At 41.2% G+C, this 21,257-nt stretch overlaps 1 protein-coding gene across 2 annotated transcripts in view; it reads left to right on the top strand.

Moving 5' to 3' along the window:
- Positions 1–21,257, top strand: part of SLC23A2 (solute carrier family 23 member 2) — a 223,365-nt gene that overhangs the window by 79,922 nt on the left and 122,186 nt on the right. For both annotated transcript variants that reach the window (XM_089681738.1, XM_089681739.1), the window contains one exon: positions 16,885–17,152. In XM_089681738.1, coding sequence (XP_089537864.1) covers positions 17,048–17,152 — 105 coding nt within the window. In that variant the 5' untranslated portion in view covers positions 16,885–17,047. The remainder of the gene's footprint in view (positions 1–16,884; positions 17,153–21,257) is intronic.

Below are 21,257 nucleotides of genomic sequence, written 5' to 3'. Positions count from 1 at the left end.
CTACCACAGTACTTTACTCTGTCCTTTAAAGCATCATGAAATGGAAATCCGCTGTCAGCAATGATGAGTCTGGAGCTTCCATGTAATAACATATGTACAGTAGCGGACAGTGTCAAGTCGTGCAAGGCACAGCGTGTGTTGCATCCTTCAGCTCAGTCTAGCATGGAAACAGTTTTGTCTGTCACTACAAGACCAGGATCTTCCTGCTAATGTCTTGCGCTGTAACTGATCCTAAAAGGGCCAATTTCAGATCTTCAGGAGAAATGTAATATTGCAGCCCTCTACTGAAAATGCTTGTTGCCTGGCTGCCATTATTCTGGCCTTATTAACATATGTTGCTGACTTGAAAGAAGTATGCAGCTTAGTCTTCTGCAAAGCTTTTGCTTCAGTCGAGGGGATGATAGTATGACTTGTAAATAGAAATCAAAGTACATAAATGCTTAAAGTGTAGTGCTATTTTCAGCAACAACTCAATTTTTTTTTGCTTTCCATCAAAGTGGTTAAAAAGGCAAGATGTTTTTTACGCTAATGCATTACATAATACCCTGTGCATTAAAAAACAAAAACCTTTCAGAAGCTGCTCCCCCCAGTCCCTGTGAAACAGTTAACTGAGGCCGTTCTCAATCCAGTGCTGCAGCAGCTCTTCTCCCCACTCTCTATTCTCACAGAAGGGCAGCAACGGATGCCATTGGCTCCCTCTGCTGTCAGTCAATTCCTCTGCGGCTGGAGTAAGAGACAGGGCCAGTCCGTGCTGTGTGTGTGTGTCTATGAACACACACAACCTGGTCCTGGATCAGCCCGCGTGAGTGCACTCTGAGAAGAGGAGGAACCAAGATCACCAGCAGGGGACCCCAGAACTGGAGGTTGGGGCCACTTTGAACAAAACCATTGCACAGAGCAGGTAAGTATAACATGTTTAATATTAAAAAAAAACACAACAACCACTTTAACTTTCATGATGACAAAGAACAAACAAGATAAAAGATCATCCATTCAGTGTCTAACTCAGTGGTCTCCAAACTGCAGTCTTTGAGCTGGATGTGGGCCTTTGCTTGCCTTTATCTGGCCCTTAGGGCACTATTACTTCCACTAGTACAAGGCATTATTTCTCCCATTGACACTAATGGTGCAGTACAATTCCTTTTACTGATACCAATGATAGGGCATCATTCTTCTCACTTACACCAACAGTGGGGCATAACTCCTCCTCCCACTGACCACTATGTAATTAATCTTACTCTCACAATTCCAGTACTCCCTGGTGTGAATGGGGCCTTAGTGTAAAACATCAACCTGCACAGTTTTTCTCCAGTTAGAGTTTGGGGCACAGGTTTGTATGTGTGTGTAATAAATAAATATATATATATATATATATATATATATATATATATATATATATATATATATATATATGATAGGTAATGTGAACAGACATCATGACAACATTCTTTCAGTGGTATATTTAACAGACCAAAGAGGACCGATAAGGGAAGTTTGATTTATGAACACTTTAACAATAATTAAGGAAATACTGTATAATAGCTTCTGCTTACTTCATGTTCAAATATGTCTTTAGGTTTGTCAGTGTTTTCCATTCAGAATATATGCTTTTACCTTGAACTCTGAAGCTCAGTATTCAAAGTAACACTAAATTCTGGTTGAAAAAAAAAGTTCTGTTCACATATAACGTATGTACTCTTAACTCAAAGTCCCTTTTTTATTGCTCACAGCTTCCTCCAAATCTTGAAATTCCTTTTTTTTATATACACTATATTGCCAAAACATTGGGACGCCTGCCTTTACACGCACGTGCACTTTAATGGCATCCCAGTCTTAATCTGTGGGGTCCAATATTGAGTTGGCCCATCCTTTGCAGCTATAACAGCTTCAACTTTTCTGCAGGCTGTCCACAAGGTTTAGGAGTGTGTCTATGGGAATGTTTGACCATTCTTCCAGAAGCACATTTGTGAGGTCAGGCACTGATGTAAGATGAGAAGGTCTGGCTCGCAGTCTCTGCTCTGAATCATCCCAGAGGTGTTCTATCGGGTTGAGGTCAGGACTCTGTGCAGGCCAGTCATCCATGCCTCGCTTTGTGCACTGGTGGTCAGTCATGTTGGAACAGGAAGGGGCCATCTCCAAACTGTTTCCACAAAGTTGGGAGCATGAAATTGTCCAAAATGTCTTGGTATGTTGACGCCTTAAGAGTTTCCTTCACTAGAACTAAGCGGCCAAGCCCAACCCCTGAGATACAACCCCACATCATAATCCCCCTCCACCAAACTTTACACTTGGCAAAATGTAGTCAGGCAAGTACCGTTCTCCTGGCAGCTGCCAAACCCAGACACGTCCATCAGATTGCAAGACAGAGAACTGTGATTGGTCACTCCAGAGAACACGTCTCCACTGCTCTAGAGTCCAGTGGCAGTGTGCTTTACACCACTGCAGCTGCTCGGCCATTTAAAACCATTCCATGAAGCTCTCTATGTACTGTTGTGCAAATCTGAAGGCCACAGTTTGGAGGTCTTTAGCTATTTACTCTGCAGACAGTTGGCGACTTCCGCACACTCTGCGCTTCAGCATGAGCTGCCCTAGCTCTGTTATTTTACGTTGCCGAGTTGCTGTTGTGCTCAGTTATACTTGTTGTAGTACCGCTAACAGTTGACCGTGGAATATTTAGTAGCAAAGATATTTCACGGATGGACTTATTGCACAGGTGGCAATCTATCACGGCACCACACTTGAATTCACTGAGCTCATGAGAGCGACCCATTCTTTCATAAATGTTTGTAGAAGCAGTCTGCATATCTAGGTGATGATTTTATACACCTGTGGTCATGGAGGTGATTGGAACACCTGTCATCCAAATCCAGTGATTTTGGAGTGGTGTCACAATACTTTTGGCGATGTAGTGTATATATATTTGCTGCTGTAAACCGACTTTCTTGTTAAAGTGTGGCTTTGTGCGTTCTCCATGATCTCTCTGTATGTAGGAACATTATCATCCTCTATTATTCATTCCAGGGATGTTCTAGAGCAGGGGTCCTCAATCTGTGGCCCTGAGAGCCCTCTGATGTGGCCCTTGACTTCAAACCATGGAAGCACACTTTTTATTATATCCTGCGGGTTTGCTACGCTCTCTGAAAGCGCACCAAAACTCCTGAATGCAGGAGTTATGGTGCGTTTTTAGAAAGTGCACCACACAGACAAGATATAATAGAAGTCTATGGCAAAGCACACCTAACCCCCAGGAAAGCAGCTGGTGCACTATGATGCACCCACATAGCAGGTAAACCACAGCGCACCAGTTTGAAAGCAGCTGTAGAGAGGGCTCAGGACAGTAAGGGCTCATTTACATTACGTTTGAGGGAGCGGTAATACCACATAGTTGAGGCGTGTTTTTACCACACCCCTCCAACCACTGGTGTAACATCAAGGGTCGATTGCCGCATGTTCCAGGGGGCTCTGTGCAGCTTCCCTGTCACACTCTGTTTTACACTTGGACAGTAAGGGCAGCATATAGAGGAACCAATTTCCTCCTGAAACCACTGAAAGCCGGCTTCTCCTCCTCTCCCTCCCACTGACATTCAGTAGCTGAAGGAGAAAAATGTTCATTATGCTATTAAAATTTAAAAAAAATTGAAACTTTGGGCCATTTCATTTAATTGTGGCCCATGGCTGTTTACCAAATCACTTAAGTGGCCCTCACTCTTCAAAAGATTTAGCACCCCTGTTCTAGAGACTATATGGGTTTTGCAGCATGCATAGAACAATGCACATGACTGCAAGTAACATGCACTACTCATTTCTATCAAATTAAATGGAGAGGGAAAAGGAGAGGGTCAGAGGCTCACAGAGGATGTTACAAGGATGAAAAGCACCGTAAGAAGCCATTTTTTGAAAAATACATTATAGGGCCATTAAGTAGCGGAAGTGTATGGATTACCTTTAGAGAACAAGGATATAGTTTATCACTGTTTCATGAAACATGCCTTACCATTCCTTGAATTAATAGGGGCTCAATTAAATCAATCCATGTAAAAGCAGATTGGGGGAAAAACAAATCTCCTAGATTGTAAGCTCGAAAGAGCAGGGCCCTCGATCCCCCTCATGTTTTGCATTGTATTGTAATTGTTCTGTCCCCCATTGTAATGTACAGCGCTGAGCGAACTATTGGCGCTTTATAAATACTGTATAATAATAATAATATAGCACAGCAACGTACTTAGTACTTCTCCAGCTTCAGGAGTTTGAAGGTATGTAAGGGGGGGGGGGGGGGAGTCGCGAGGAGAGCCCGGTTATACGACCTGTCAAAATCACATGACTGTCTCTCTTCCAATTACAAAGCTCTCTGCTGCATGAAGCAGAGATAACTTTTTGCTGGATTGAAGGCTAAACACTACGGCCTGCCTTTAATGAATGGGCTATAAAATGTGTGTATTGTTGAGTGGACATAACAGAGAGCGTACAGTGACATTTCCTTTTTCAGTTTATAAATGAACCACATATTATAAAACACCTTCCACTCCTTTCCAGTAGATGACGTGACAATTTCATATGTAGATAGGAGGCACTGCATATAATTTTTGAAAATCGCCTATCAGTAGCCAGAGCAGCACTTCCTGTCAGTCTGGTGTGCCGAGATTGAACTTACTCCCTGGTCAAATCAAGCCCGACTTTGAAATGTGCGACTTACAGTGAAGTCGTACGATTTCAAAGCTGGGTTAGATGCCAATTTCAGGTGCGATTTGCAAGACATCTGACACCGAAGTAGTACATGTACTACTTTAGAAATCGGTGCAGATCATACCAAGTTGGAACCGCACTAATTGGACCGCTGTAATTGTGGACAATCGGGTGCGAGTTGGCATATGATTTGCAAGTCACATCTCATACAAATCACACCCGATGTGACCAGGTAAAGAACTCTAAAGCTGGAATTTCGTTGGAAAAGTTTTTTGTTTCAGAACTGTTCGATTTTTTTTAATCATTAGTGGGGTCAATTCAGTGTTCAATTTCTGCTACAGTAAAGAGAGAATTCAAAGGAGTAGGATGGAAAATTTTCTTTTGAACAGACAAATTCCTAATTGTTAAGATAATTAGAATATGGACAGCAACACTAAAAAATCAATCAACTAACCAAAGTGAAAATTAATATACAACTTTGAAAGAGCAGCTCACCCAACCCTTAACCAGGTGTGCATATAAATCAAAAAAAGGCCATGCTCCTTCTTACTATATTTCCACAGTGTTTAACCAATCATATAATAAAATCAATATAAATAAAATAAATCAGAAAATATTCAAAAATTATTCCCAACAAAAAGTGTCCTTATATGGCTTTTTCAATATACTCAAAGTTGTGAAAAAAATTTATATATAAAATGTCCAACACCAATAAAAAGTGCTTTATCTACAATGTTCAACCTTCATGTGAAAAAACACAAATCACCGTGCACAAATCCACCACCAGATAGATTGAATAAACTCACCAGAGCAATATGCTGGTCAGATTATAATCTAGCACAAGCTCTTCTGCTCTGGGAGCAGCGATCTGCAGATGAATACCAGCGTATATGGGATAATTCAAAGTGGCACACACTTCTCAAGCTTGAAATGAACTCCGAAAGCAAGAGAGGAAAGACTCATAGCGTAACAATGTAGCAAAAAGTTTATTCATAAAAACATGACATTCCACTCACATTTACTGGTGTCCGAGTCGACACCAGCATAAACAGCGTACACAGCCAAATACACACAGCCTGCTCCTGCATACACAGATGCCGGCAGCTCGCTGAAAGTAGTGACGTCACCTCCAGAAGCCCCACCCTATGCGTTTCGTCACCTGACATCCTCACGGAGCGGATGGAAATTCCTAATTGTGAATGAGGTTTTATTTAAGACATTTCATTAGTTCAACAATCGAATTTGAACTGCAAACAAAATTATAATGTTTCGAAAAACATTCAAAAGTACTGTGAGAATGTCCATTTGAAAATCTACTAGTGTATAGCCAGTTTAAGTTCAAATGTCTTTAAACAGGGGTGAGAGAAGTGTAATTCAGAGCAGTACATGAACCTCTAGGCTCCCTGTCCAGAGTTCTCAAGTTGGGAAGTATAGGGAAAAATTGTCTCCCGAGAAATATCTAAGGGGATTTTCCTAACAACTGATTGCTTACAGATCTGTACGCTGGCATTGATAGTTGCCCAGCTTCCAAAGTTTATTTATTTATTACAGGTACTTTATATAGCGCTGTCAATTTACGCAGTGCTTTACACACAGCGATACGTGTGCAATTTTAAAGCATGACATGTTTGGTATCTATTTACTTGGCGTAACATCATCTTTCATATTTTACAAACAAATTGGGGTATATATTGTGTTTTGTTTTTTTATTCATTAAAGTGTTACTAAACCCAGAACCTTGCATCCATTATATCTAGTCTCCCACAGTACACAGAACATAGAAGTTCAATTATTTTAGTAAATATAAACTGCTAAATACCTTTTCTCATCAGCAGTTAGAAGTCTTGTGACTTCTATCTGTGTCCAGCACTAGCTAAAGCTGGAGATAAGTTGTGGTCGCTTGAAACGGGAGGAACAGAGAAGAAAGGATCAAACAGCATTTTTACACAATGCATTGGATTAACCCCTTAGATTTGACAGTGAGTATAACAAGCATGCTTTACTGCATATACAGATGGATTTTACTGTTGTTGGTTTAGTAACACTTTAACCACTTGCCCTCCTGAGGATTTACTCCCCCTTCCTGACCCTGCACTTTTTTCGTTACGAAGCTGCACTTCACTTTAACTGACAATTGCACAGTCATACAACGTTGCACCCAAATGATATTAATGTCCACTTTTCCCCACAAATAGAGCTTTCTTTTGGTGGTATTTGATCGCCGGTGCTGTCTTTGTTTTTTGCGCTATAAAAAAAAAGACCAACAATTTTGATAAGAAACAATTTTCTTGACTTTTTTTGCTGTTAAACATGTCCAGTAAAAAAAAAATAAAAAAATCTAATTTCGTGATAAATTTAGGCCACAATATATTCTGCTACATGTCTCTGCTAAAAAAAAAAAAAAAAAAAATCTCAATATGTGTAAATTAATTGGTTTACGTGAAAGTTATAGCGTTTACAAATGGCAGTATATATACTGGAATATTTTTTTTTTACTAGTAATGGCGGCAATCAGCGACTTATAGCGGGACTGCGGCGGGCATTCTGACACTGGGGGGGAACTGACTTGTCACTGACATCCCCAGTGACACCAATACAGTGATAAATGGTAATAAAAAGCACTTACACTGTATTAATGGCACTGTGCAGGAAGGGGTTACCATCTTGGGCGATCAAAGGGTTAACTGTGTGCGTTTTATTAAGTGGGCTGTGTTTCACTGTTAGCATGCTGCTTTGTATGGCTCTGCTATGCAGAGCCATACAAAGCAGTGTGCAGGAGCTAACGGGAGAGATCTGTGTTGTTTATACACAGTTCTCTCCCCCATCAGAGATACTCGGCAATCTCCGGATGTCAGCGGGAAATCACCGGGCAGGACCTAGTGATTGACAACCGAGGCTGCGAATGGCGGCATGCGCATCCCCTACCCAGAAATGCAAAATCACGTGTTATACATATACACACACACATAATTTTGTGCACCTGTGTCACCCTGTAGCAGTATTTTTGCTATAGGGCGGCGCGGAAGCGGGTAAAGTGTATTTTTTTCCAAATAAATTATGTTTGAAAAATATATACATTTTTAAAAACTGTCCGTTTCGGTTGTCAGCCAAGTGCTTCCTGAATTTTTGGTTTCGGCATCAGAATTTTCATTTCCGTTCACTACTACCTGAAACACATTGGCAGCTGTACCAAATTAATGTTTGGAATAAAGCCTTATTTTGGACTAGGATATTCCAATGTGGCATTTTGATTTCAGATTCAAATATTGTCCTTACATTACAGGGTCTTTGTAGTAGTTCTTCGATGCACAGAGGCAGCCAGCATATCATAAGCACAATCATCCTGCACAAGTAGAAAGAACAGCAGTGACCATTCTTTATTGTAGGGAGCTTCTGCTCAAAACAAGTTTCACACAAATTTAGGTATAAGGAAACAAGCAGAAAAAAATGCTCATTTGTGAATGGGGGCTTGGATATCAGTAGCAAAGTATAACAAAATTAAAGGGGTACAGAAGAATCTTTTTTTTTTTTTAACCACCTCCCTACTGCCGTATTGTGTAAACAACATTGGGGAGATGAATGTCCATTTTGGAATGCACTCTTGAAAGAGCTCTTGGGTGACCTGTGCACCTGTCATTGAATGGCTCTGTTGACGGGAGCAGTGTACAGGGCCGGTAAAAGTGGCTCTGTACCTTGTGATCACTGTGATGAGCAATCACAAATGTAAACAGTAGTACTGATTATATCTAACAACCCTCCCCTGTTTTGTTGTTTCTTGGATATCATTAGGAGTTCTCATTACATTAAGTTGTTTTGATTGCTCAAATGCTGTTAGTTATTTTGTGCATTCTTGTCCCCATAGTGAGGTGAATAGGGATGGCATGGTTAAACTGCTGTCGCTGTGCTGGTGAAATAGGAAATTGCATTTTTTAGGACACTGATTCATCCTAGTGATGAGTCACACACTGTCTTCTGTGCGGTTTCACAAAAGACAGGATATTGCCACCTCTTACAGAGCAAAGCTGGATGTCTTTGCTATGGAAGCAGCAGTTGTGTCATAGCTGTAACCGAGTCTCATTTTGTTTCTGTGCACCTTTACGCACTCGAGATTTAAGTCCTGTTATCCATCTCAAGAAGCTTATTAGGATCTCAATACTAATCTGAGGATCAGTCAGGGTTCAGACATTTTCTCACTGCCAGACTTCACCTCCTACTAGTAGGGAGAGATTGGCCTGTTAACCCTTTAATAGGCAGCGTGCAAGCCCTTCACTTGTGTAAAGCATATGAAGAATTAAAGGGCATGCTATGACCTGTGGTGGTAGAATCACCATTGTCTAAGCCTCATTTAACTCTCAATTGACATTGAATTACCGAAAGGGAGTCAGGATTGAAGAGGCGTTATAGATTAGTTGCACTGAACACAGTTTAGTTACTACTGTAATGTTTACCTTAAATTTATTTTTATTATGACTTGACTGGTTTTACTACCTTGTTGTACTGTATTGTGAATATTGTATTACATTTAGAGATTTGTAAATTCATAAGTTGGAGGATGGGCAGATACATACATGCTGTTCTTGGGGAGATATCTGTGGTCAGCTTAAAGCACAAATATAAAAACTCCTGTATGATGGTCTAAACCAGCCTTTCTCAACCAGGGTGCCTTCAGGCTTTTTCAGGGGTGTCTTGACAATATGCTTAAAAACTGCTCAAAAATTGTATACAAGCCAGGTGGATGAAGCCTACCTTTTAGTTACACAAAGCCACATGTTGCCATTGTGCACTTTTACAACCTGCCAGCTGCTGGTATCCTAAACCAATTACATCATTAGTTGATAAGGAGGACATTGGGCGCCTGCACAGCATCCTTGTTTGCCCCTCCTCTGCCCCTCTATATTAGCAGTGAGGTCACTTTAGCTGAGTGAGGGTGAGAAACTAAGAAAGAAACATTGGAATACTAGTCAGTACCAGTGTGCAAAGGAATATTTGCTTTTCAAGAATAAATCACCTCTAACGTTGGGTGTCCTACACGTACGGATGTTGCTGCGTTATGTAAAACTATTAGAGTGTAAGTTTACATTTTAGAATGGGGTGCCTTGAGATTGTGCAGAATGTTAAACGGTGCCTTGAGATTTTCCATAATTTTAAAGGGTGCCTTGACTGAAAAATTGTTGAGAAACACTGGTCTAAACCACCCTTTCTCAACCTGTTTATCTCCGAATCAGCCTTTCTCAACCTTTTTACCCCCGAGGAATCCTCAAAATGATTTTTAGGTCTTGGGAAAGCCCTGCTAAAACCAAGTCATTGGGGGTCAGTGGGAAAAAGGCCCCTTACATTGGTGGCTAGTAAGAGGCATGTCCCTTTTTATAGTAGTGGTCAGACTACTACCCTTTCAGACAGACAGATTGCCATGTGGCATTGGCCCCGGAACTATGCAGAATCCAAGTGGGAGGTCAGTTAACCACAGCTGAAGGAACACTTAGCAAAACCTGGATGAACTAGTTAAGAATCTAAACTATATAAAAGAATGGTCTAAACAAAAATAAATCCAGGTACAATGGGATGCACAAGTCTCATAAAGTAAATTTAAAAAAAATCCTTTTTATTTCCAGATTAAGCCAAATCCTCCTTTATTTGCGTCTCACACACTCCTGCTCCCTGACTGCAGAGGCTGTGCAATCACTCCAGGCAGCAGTGGGAAAGCCTAGGTGTGGCTAGGTGTTGATTCACAAGTTACAGGCTTGTCAATCAGCATTGACCATGCTAATAACTACACCCTCTACAACATCATCTTCTCATCCTGCTTTAGAGCAAGCAGGCACAGCCTACATGAGAGGGACAACTCTGCTCTGAATTCGGCAGCAATGTATCATCTTTACCACCTCATCACAGGAAGATGCATTAGGTGGATTTCCCTGGTAGGATCATCAGTATTTGAGGGATTTTGCAGGGGAATGAAGAAAACTGTAATAGCAGATGTACCTTCCTTGTATGTGAGGGTGTCTACACACTTCTGCATCCTCATTGCTATCAAATCCAAGGCACAGCTGTCTCACTGCTAGTATCAGGATATTCAGAGTGAGGGTTGGTGAGGTCACTACTCTGCTGCTCAGTGTGCCCATTGGGAGAGGCTCTGACATGAGGAAGCAAAGCCTTGCCTCGATCAAGATGGCCACCTCAAATTATAGAAAGTGCAAAACAAGACATGGTAAGTCAGTAATAGGAAAAAGATCAGCTTCAGGAAGATCACAGACAATACTTGTGACTAATCATTTGTCCTCTGTCTGCTTTATTTTTGGGCACTAATTCCAGAGTTCAATTTATCTTTAAAATTGTGAGTAAAAATGTGTAATCTGCCATTGCTGATACGTTTTTCAAAGATGCAGGTCATTGTAATCCTTGCAATCTAATGAGTAACTGTTCTGGAACATGCATGCAGAAGAGACTTTTCACACTTTAGTAACTCCATGCTATATCATACCTCCCAATGTTCTGAGATGGGAACGAGGGACACCTATTAGCAAAAGTATGTAAGTATAGGACACACCCCCTGCCACGCCCCTCTTAAAAGAGAATTTTTCAATGATAGGTTGAACCCACAAGTGCTTTATTTTTACCACTATTATTTCTTTATATTGGCTTTTGGCATTTACAAATGCATCAATTCAGAAACACTTTTTAATAAATAGTGCATTTTGTATATAACTATATAGATCAAACTAAAAGGAGGGGCAAATGAGGGGGAAGGAGGAACAGAGGGACTTTGTTCCAAATGAGGGACAGTCCCTCGAAATCAGGGACAGTTGGGAGCTATGCTTTATGCAGGATCATAAGTGAAAAAGCAATGAAGCAAAGATCAGTTTGGCAGCTCTGGAACATGCAGCTTTTACAGTCAAGTGCAAAGTGGCAACTCTCATTTCTCAGTCTCTACAGATTTCCTATAAGATTTATGTGCCCAGTTCTGCAGTTTGGTTAAGCCAGTTTTGACTGTCACATCTCTGTATAAGTTGGACTTTGGGGAACAAAGGTACTGTGTGTGTAAATGAATGGATTCTTGATTGTTTCCTACATACTTTCATGAGTAATAATGTATAGCTGGAACCTTTATTTTAGCTTTGGATAGGAAAGGGATGGGAACACAACAGAAAGTGAGAGGAAATCTTTACAACTTGAGGGAAATTCCCCTCTTGGACAGTTTGTCATTGAAACAGGATTTCCCCTCGGCCCTAGTGACAGTGGTTAGCAGGACATATAGCGAGGCTGAATATGCCCAGAGGGAACTCAGACCGCAATAGCTAGCTAGATGGCCATTTTTTATCTTTTCCTTAATTTATCCAAAACTAAAAAATACAAACACTTTAAAAGTGGACTTTAACCCTCTTTTTCGTCTTCAATGAATATAACTTCTACCCTATCCTTTGACGAAATCACAGATATTTTCTTCTTTTTGTAAAATCCCCTTTTTTTTTCTTTTCCCACCTACCTGGTTTTCAGGGTTATCTTGAAAATATAAGTGTACAATCCAAACACACACGTTCCTGCGTTAAAAATTGCTTTGTGTATAATTGGGCGCTGCAGTGACCATCGGCTAGAACCGAACAGAATCAGCAAGGGAAAATTTCACCAGCACACCGAGGATCACCAATATAGGTCCAAAAGTTTTAATGAACGATCACATAGTTACAGCAAGGCAACGTTTTGGAGACCCGCAGGACCCCTTCATCAGGCATGTGCCTGATGAAGGGGTCCTGCAAGACTCCGAAACGTTGCCTTGCTGTAACTATGTTGATCGTTCATTAAAACTTTTGGACCTATATTGGTGATCCTCGGTGTGCTGGTGACATTTTCCCTATCTTGAAAATATGTACCCACGTTCAGCAAATCCAATGCTGTCCTGCTACTGCTGCCACTTCTGCTATTAAGGGGTTGGTGGTCTCCTCCAGGTTCTTATAACCAGGCCCCTGAGGACGCACTACTGCCCCTTTGCTGTCTGTACTAGATTGCCCCAAAGCCTTCTGGGATGCTTGACATAATATCACGGGAGGCTTTGGGCTGCTGGGGATGTCATTTTCACCTACAAAAAAAAAAAATACATATGGGGTGAAGTTACTCTTTAAACTACAGATAGGAAGTAACTGACATTTGTCGTCAGGTGACAAAGTGTCAGGACAAAGTGACATTTTTGTTTTACTAAAACTGGAGAATGCAAAATGTGGTGCAGCTCTGCATAGAAACCAATCCGCTTCCAGGTTTTTGCCACAGTTTTTAGATCTGTAGTAAAGGAATATTGTAGTGTTGGCGGAAATCTTTTGTCTGCTGGAAAGGTAACTCTACAAAGGTGTTACAGAATGCATTTTAGTCACATGTCTCATGTATGAAAATTTCCCGTTTCCTGTCTAGTGCTTTTGTGGGGTTTTTTTTTTTTTGTGAATTGAACTTCCTGACTAGGAAAACGTAATTTTCTCACTTCCCTGAGAACTGTTCCTCACAGGTGTAACAAGCAGAGGTGGAGTCCTCCTTTAGCTGGATGGATTGCACTCAGGCAGCCATGGAGCACTTAAAATACTGTTGGCTTCTTGTAATGGGGTTTCAAGGCAGCGGTCTGTGTGGTCTGAGCTAGTTGAAGAACATTTTAGAAGTCCGGCTCCAGAGGTGTCCAGGGAAGGTAGACCTCATCCACTGTACATTATCATCACATATATAACTTTCCTGTGGAAACAGCAAATCGTAGATTGCAAATGACTTTGGAATATGCTGCTCATTCTATTTCTGTCCACTATGACATTTTTTCATTGAGTAGTTTTTAGAGGAACTGCAAACAAAACAATAAAATAACCCATATAGCCCCTGCAGAGCTGGGAATCAACCATTCCTTTGTATATTGTAGTTATTTTTCATTTATAATAGTTCCAGTTTTCTTTCCTGCTTTTCTTGTGTGTTTCCTGTTTTGGCTTCTTCTGTCGATGTGAGCAGAGAATTTTTTTAAATAATCACATGATGTACCATTGGTCAGGGTCATTGTCCTCTGATACCTGCTGCACAGAAGAATAAAGTTCTGTTTACATACCTACTGTGTTGCCAATCCACATGTATGGTGAAATAGTGACACTCACCTTTTTTTTTTTTTTTTTTTTTTTTTTTTTTAGAAGCTATTATTCTGTCCAGTTTTCATACCAGGTGTATGGCCAGCAGTGAGGTTCTGTACACACAGGAATTATAATAGTATTCTCTGTTGTCTGTGACATGCACTGTCACTTCTGGGGCAGAAACTATGCATTCAGGTAGGTGCCTTGATACAAACAAGTGCTTATCACATGGCCCCACATGAAAAATCAAATGTGTCCTGCTGCATCTGGTTGTGTTTGATTGTTGGACCTAGAATAGTGCTAGCAGAAGACAGAAAAGGAGCCTACAACTGCAGCCTATGCATGCACCTGTGCGTAGGACCCCTGATAATGCGCACAGATTCTTGTGTGCATGCATTATGTTACAATCTCTTAGATTGTAAGCTCCAAGGAGCAGGGCCGTCCTAACCCTCTTGTATTGAACTGTATTGTCTCTCGTTATATTGTAAAGCGCTGAGCAAACTGTTGGCACTATATAAATCCTGTATAATAATAATGTTTGAAGTCCAAACCCACAGGTTGCGAGGTCATAGTGGTTATTATATTTGCAGACTATGTCAGACTAATTGAGAACAGACACCACACCTTTTGTTTGCTTCAATTTTTAATAATCTTCACCATTCAGTGTAAATTATGTTTTAAATTGTATGGCAGGGTGCCATCAGCAGATTTCCTATTCTCTATCGGCAACGATCTCTGTAAATGTTTTCTATGTAACTGCATATTCAAGTGTTTGTTTTTTTATTCCTTTGCTATAGGGCTCGTTAAAGGTATGCAAACTTGCTATGTGGAACAGTGGATGTATAACATCATCCTATAAAGCCATGTGCTATATATTTACTATACTGATATTGGCTGTATGCAGCTGTGCAGTTTCAATCCAAATAAAATACTTTTCTAATATTAATGGAGTGTTTAGAATACCGTACTTTATATGTTGGGTTGAGGATGTATTGGACCAGTCCACCCAAAACTTGTATTTCAGCTTCTGGTAGAGGTTGAAGAGATGGGCCTTTATGACACTTTCTCATGTCTCCCAGAGTCTGCGCACCTGCTGTGCCCATTCTAAAGAGCCTCCAACTCTACCTGCTGTTTTTTTTTAAACCAGTGTTGTGAACAGGAACAGAGGCTGGAATTATGGAGGACTACATGCATGTATTTTTGGCATTTTTTTCAGGTACTCCAGTTTCCTCCCACACTCCAAATTGCCTCCTGTGTAAATTGGCCCTAGTATGTGTATGAATGAATGTGAGTTATGGATCTTAGATTGTAAGCTCCTTGAGGGCAGAGACTTAGGCAAATGTACAATATATATATATTAATTGATGATAGTATATAAGTACCTGTAATAAATTACAGCAGAAATTTTCACTATTGGAATATCCAAGACCTATAAAAATACATAGGTTGACTTGGCCCACCAGTCCCACATGAAAATCCTCCTTCCATGGCTGTTCAGCAATGCAGCTAGCTAGGAGACATAACATGTACAAGGGGTGCACTGTGTGCGTCTATTGACACACACAGTGAGACTCTGCCTCACCCCCACTCCCTTGTCACAGGATTTGAGCTAATGGCTCCCATTGAGTCCAGTGAGGAGGGAGAGCAGAGCAGTGCCACAAATCTCAGGCACAACGCATGATCAAGATCAGGCTCAGGTAAGTATTTATGAGGGGCAGGGAGGAGCTGCACATAAAGTTTTTTCCTTAATGCAGAATATGCATTAAGATTAAAAACCTTTAACCTTTACAAGCACTTTAACTGTGTTGCAGTGTGGATGCTGCTTCCCTGTATTCCAAGGTTGGAGAGGTATGGTGAACGAAGCTTCATCGTGGTTCCTAAGCGGTCAAGTCATCTCAGACTTGGCAGTTTGAGTTGGGCAATTTTGCTGTAGTAGAGCAGATTATAACGTGACTCAACCTTTTGATGTGGGAAAGATTTGGACAATAGATACATTCATTCCATTCCTTCTCGATTGCATAGACCAGTCCTTCTCAATCTTGTTAATTTGGAGGAAACCTTGAATTAACTCTCATGGAACCCCTTGTCTCAGGGAATCCCTGCTAATAATTATTAATGTATTTACAGCTCATACACTAGTGTAAACGGTAAACTGAGATATAAGAATAACTAGGAGTAAGGAATGTGACAAAATTAGCATATTTTACACCTGGGGTGCTCTATATGACAAAATTCTTTTCAGTATTTATTAAAATTAATTTAATATTAACAGCCAGAAAATAAATGCAAGCAGTGTTCCCTCACGTTGATGGTCAGTTGTGAAGTGCCCACTTACATTTGTGGACAGAGAAGAAAAATCATCTTTGTTTTTAATTGTTGGCCACCCTACACAGTCTAGAATGGCCACTAGGGACAAAGACCCTCTTACTCAGGTGGTGAATGGGAAGAAGGGCCCATTAAACTGGTGGTTTGTTGGAAGAATGCCAATTACATTGGTGGTCAGTGGATCCTATCACTCCTATCTCTGGCATATCTAGAGCCAACTCCTTTTATTTACTTGGGTTGTGGATAGACTCAGAAACAGTTAGAACCCTGTCAGGTTTTTATTGGTGTTAATATTTCCTCTGGGTAGATTCACTTTCTTTATTTTCTAAAATGTTACAGTTGCTTTCAGAACAAGAGAAGGTTAATAGAAATGTGTCCAACATGATTTAGACAGCAGGTAAAAAAATGAACGTTCCAACTATTTCCTACTTTATCCAGAATTACAAAAACAAAAAAGTTTTGACTATAGATACACTTCAGTATTTTTCTAATCATGTATGCCAGTAATATTTGCTATTTAGTCAGTGTCGATTCTGCTTTGCTATATAGTGGTTGTTTTTCTCACAATTCTAGCCTATTATTCCAGTAACTCATTGAAAACAATGCACTCCCTACGTGGCTGATATCTTGATAGTTGAGAGAGAGAGAGAAAATGAAAGCGATTGAATGCTCCCACAATAGCAAATCTAAGAAAAACACTGCAATGCAAGTTCAGCATATGGGCTCATTAAAGATATACTACACTACACAGAGGGAAAGTAATTTACCTTCATCTTTATTATGCTTCCAGGTACCCTTGAAGGCCGTCCGTGCAAAACTCGTCAGTCTGGATGTTCACGGTGGCAGACCCACCTCTTTGACCCCTGAAACCTCATCTCCCTAACCCAGGTTCCGTGTTCATCCCTCCAGCTGGGCTCAGCCAAGGCTAAATAGAAGTGGACAGTTTTCCAGCAATGGGCATTGGTCGAAACCCCTCATCTAAGGCTATGGAATCCACAAACTCATCCGATGGAAAGTATGAGGAGGAGACGAAGCATACAACCTTTTTCACCCTACCAGTAAGTCAAAAACCACTATGGCGGCTATTTACTAAAACTGCATGGTGCAAAATCTGGTGCAGCTCTGCAGAAAAATTAATCCACTACCAGGTTTTATTGTCAAAGCTTAATTGAACAAGTTGAAGTTAGAAGCAGATTGGCACCATGCAGAGCTGCACCAGATTCTGGGTGCCCCAGTTTTATTAAGTCTCCTCCTATGCCTGATTTATATAACTATTGCCCTTCCTGGGCTAAACATTTTATTTGAAGTGGTACGTTAGACATTGTATATTTGTAATACTGATGTTACACATTCTAGTTGTTTAGGCTAATAAAAAAAAGTGCGCAGGCTATAGACCACAAACAAAACTGTAATTTAATTATAAAAAACACAATTTTGCAGAAAGGTCTGTGGTGTGATGATTACATTTAACCCCTTGGCACCGGCGCCTCCCGGCCCTTTAAGGGTTTCAGAAGCTGGGAGGCGGGGCGGGTTTTAGGGTCACGTGACTGCCGTGATTCGCTGTCGTGGCTGTCACATGATCGGAAAAGGTCCCGATCGAAAGAGGAGATCGGGACCTTTCTGTGAGTACCTGACGTGTGCTGGGAGTGCGCAGGGCGCCTGCTCTCAGCACATAATTTTTTTCTTAATTGCACACAAATGTTTAGCCGCTTGGCGTCAAGGCCCAGACACTGGGAGGCCGCACATTTGCGTGCGGCTGGCGCCAAGAGGTTGAACGTACGTGCTGCACTGACAAATTTAGTATGGACCATCTGCACACGTACAACCAGACCAGCATCCTCTGTATTTAGAGATATTGGACTGTCTGTAGTCACTCAGCTTGACTTGTAAAAAGAGTCCCAGAATATAACCATTATGTTAGCCAAACACAGTATAGATTTGCTTTAGATTTTGTTTTAAATTTGTTTTGTTGTCCTAAATAATCAAATCTGAAGCAAGATCTGAGGGTGCTTGATCAGTTTTGCACAGTCTGGACATATCTATATGTGGATGTTGAATGGGATTATAATTGTATATTGCTAAATATAACCAGTGAATGGTGTTGTGTTTGGTTCAGGCAGGTGGATTGTATAGGATCACACCCCCTTTCTGGTCATGGAATGATTTCTTAATCAGGACACAGGAAATAACTAATTTATCTAGCCATTATCACTCTTTATAGGCAATGAGGCCTCTAAACACCACACAAAGAGTTACTATATTGCAAGTTGTAGGTTCGTTGTGACTTATCTCCAGGAATTATTCTTGACTGATAAGGACCTTTATTACTGTACAATTGAGTTAAAGGTTACTGGTTTTGCTTTTGAAGTTGACAGAGTGGTTAATGAATCTACCTATAAATAGTTTGGAGGTGTGGGCGTGATTTGATGACTACCCCCAGGCATCTGAGTCCCTCATGCAATCAGTATGCTTCCAGGGTTAGGCATCTGTCTGTAACTGTAGCTCCTTTCAGCCTGTCATTTAGTTGTATAGACCTAGTGACTACTAATGATAGAAACATCTACAAACCCGGCCGCAGGTATTCGGAGTATACTTGTCGCAGGAATCCATAGGAGTATTCTCTTACCCATGTGAATGAGGCCTTATAGTGTTAAATGTAAAAAGTCCATTCTAGGAGGCAGCAAAAATTTCTCTCCCATACACACAGTTCTCAGAATCGGGCCCCATCTGACTTTGTGCCCCAAAGAGTGTAAAGATCCAAATACACATTGGGGCATGGAGGAATTTCCTTCTCTTTGTGCATTGTTGTATTTAAAGTGGTTGTAAAAGAAAAAGGTTTTTACCTTTATGCATTCTCTGCATTAAGGTAAAAAACCTTTCCATGTCAACTCCCCCCAGCCCACCCTGAATTCCTTCCCTGAGCTTGATCTCAATCTAGTGCTGTGCTCGATCTTCTTTCCTCCCTCTCATAGGAGGCTCGGCAGAAATGGGAGCAATTGGCTTCTGCTGCTGTCAATGCTGTGAGCAGAGAGTGGGGGATAGGGCTGAACCACAATGTGTATGTCAATAGACATACATAGTGCAGCTCAGGATCGAGCCTGAACAAGTGCCCCTATAGCAAGCAGCTTGCAATGGGGGTACTCGGAGAGTAGGAGGAACCAAGACCACCATTGGGGTACCCCAGAAGATTAGGATCAGGGTTACTCTGTGCAAAGCCATTGCACAGAGCAGGTAAGTATGAAATACTTGTTATTTTAGAAAGAAAAAATAAACCTTAAGGCCTGGTTCACACCAATGTAGTTTTTGCAATGCTGTTTGCATTTCGCTTTGCATTTGTACACACGTTTTTACTGTGTTTTGTGGGGTATTTTCAGTTTTTTTGTTGCTCTGCCAAATAAAAACACAAGACAAGACATGGCAAAAACACACTACTTTCTGCAGCGCCTCCATTGAACTCTATTGTAGAGAAACATTGCTTTTTGCGTTTAAAAAAAGTTCCTGACCCATTCAAAAAATGCAGCTGCTCAAAAAAGGATAGATGTGAATGTTTGTGCAAAATGCACCTCATAAACACATTGGTGTGAACCAGGAATCACTTTAAATGAATGCATGCAAGTCATTGAAGTCAAATCCCACAGTGCCTCTGGGTACACACCGGAGAGTGCTGACAGATGATGAAGTAGGAGAAGAAGAGTGCGAACACTGTTCAGTTTAACAGTGTTCAACTTTCCCTCCTCTCCAATTCCCTGCTAGTCTGCACTCACCCTGGGCTATAGGCAAGTGTTCCCAGGCACACTTATGTCATTACCTCTGCCAATCTGACCACAATCATCCCTTTTTCTATGGAGAATTCTGTTTTCAGGCATGGTTCTCACTCACACTGAGGCGAACTGCATCAGACCACAAGTGAACCGCTCCCAGGACAACCTCTTCCAAGTGGTCGTGCCCACAGTTCAGAGCACTCATACTAGACAAACCAACTAGTGTATGGTGGGAAGGAGGGTATGCCCAGGCTCAGTAATAACTACCAGTGTGAGTGCACCCCTAACCTTTTGCTGCCATCCTAACATGGCAATGGCAAAAGGATGGTCTTTAATGCGTACATGCTGCACATATGTGTTGCTGATTGGCAAATGTTTCTGTGCTGAGATCGCGCTCCCAGCAGAGAGATCAAGCTGTTAAAGACAGCTCTTTGTCAGAACTAGTAATGACTAGCTGGTGGGACCGACTCCTGACCATGTTACTAGTGTGACAGCCAGTCACAGCGGTCACATGACTGCCGGGTAGGAAGGGGTTAAAGGATGAATTAACTTACCGCAAATAGTGTTGCATTATGTAAAAGACCTACTAACAATCTTCCCTCTGTATGTAAAACAACAAATGTTTTAAAATTGAAACATTTCATGTGTGTAAATTTGCTTTGAACCCTGTTGTATCCTAGGTTCACATCTATGCGGGTGGTGCCGCTGCGGATCCCCACGAAAATCTGTGCAGCCGCACCACCCGCACAGAGAATTGCGAACCCGCGGCCGGGTGCCATTAATTCTAATGGCACGCCGCACGCACTGGAAAATGCAACCGTACTGGGAACCGAGGTTCCCGTGCGGGCTGAGTTTTCGGAAGAAGTGCAAGGACTTCTTCCCTGCGTGTCACAGGCGTCTATTCAAATGAATGGGCTCTCGTGCCCGTGAAAAACGTGGCCCTCACTGCCTCAGAGATGTGAACCCGGGGTGAGAGAGTGTCCATTATGATGGGCTTCCACTATTTGCCTGGGCTGGAAGTCAGCTGTGTTTTGAAAGTGTTTTTTTTTTTTTTTTTTCTTTTTTTACTATATATTTATTACAATCATATCCTGTTCTCATCCAGAATGTCAATAAAACATTTTTTTACAGTTTATATGCAGACATGTGTTAATATGTCCTCTAGAAACCAGAGCATGTGCTTCTGTTGACAGTAGGAAAGGCTTAGGAACGTAAGCACCAGCTGGAATTTCGTAGGATTAGCGTGCAGTTTGCTGTAATGCACCCTGTCAGCTGACGTCACTATATCAAATGTGTGATCCCATTAGTAATGTTTCATTGCACTTTAAGTTAAACCATCAATACTGTTGGTAGGATATGTCAGCATGTTACACAATCAGTACTGTTGGGACATATAATAATA

This window comes from Staurois parvus, unplaced genomic scaffold (assembly GCF_062004578.1).
Source record: "Staurois parvus isolate SC_StPar_1 unplaced genomic scaffold, SC_StPar_1.0 ptg000276l, whole genome shotgun sequence".
Lineage (NCBI taxonomy): Eukaryota > Metazoa > Chordata > Amphibia > Anura > Ranidae > Staurois > Staurois parvus.
This window is presented reverse-complemented; position numbering and strand designations above follow the sequence as displayed.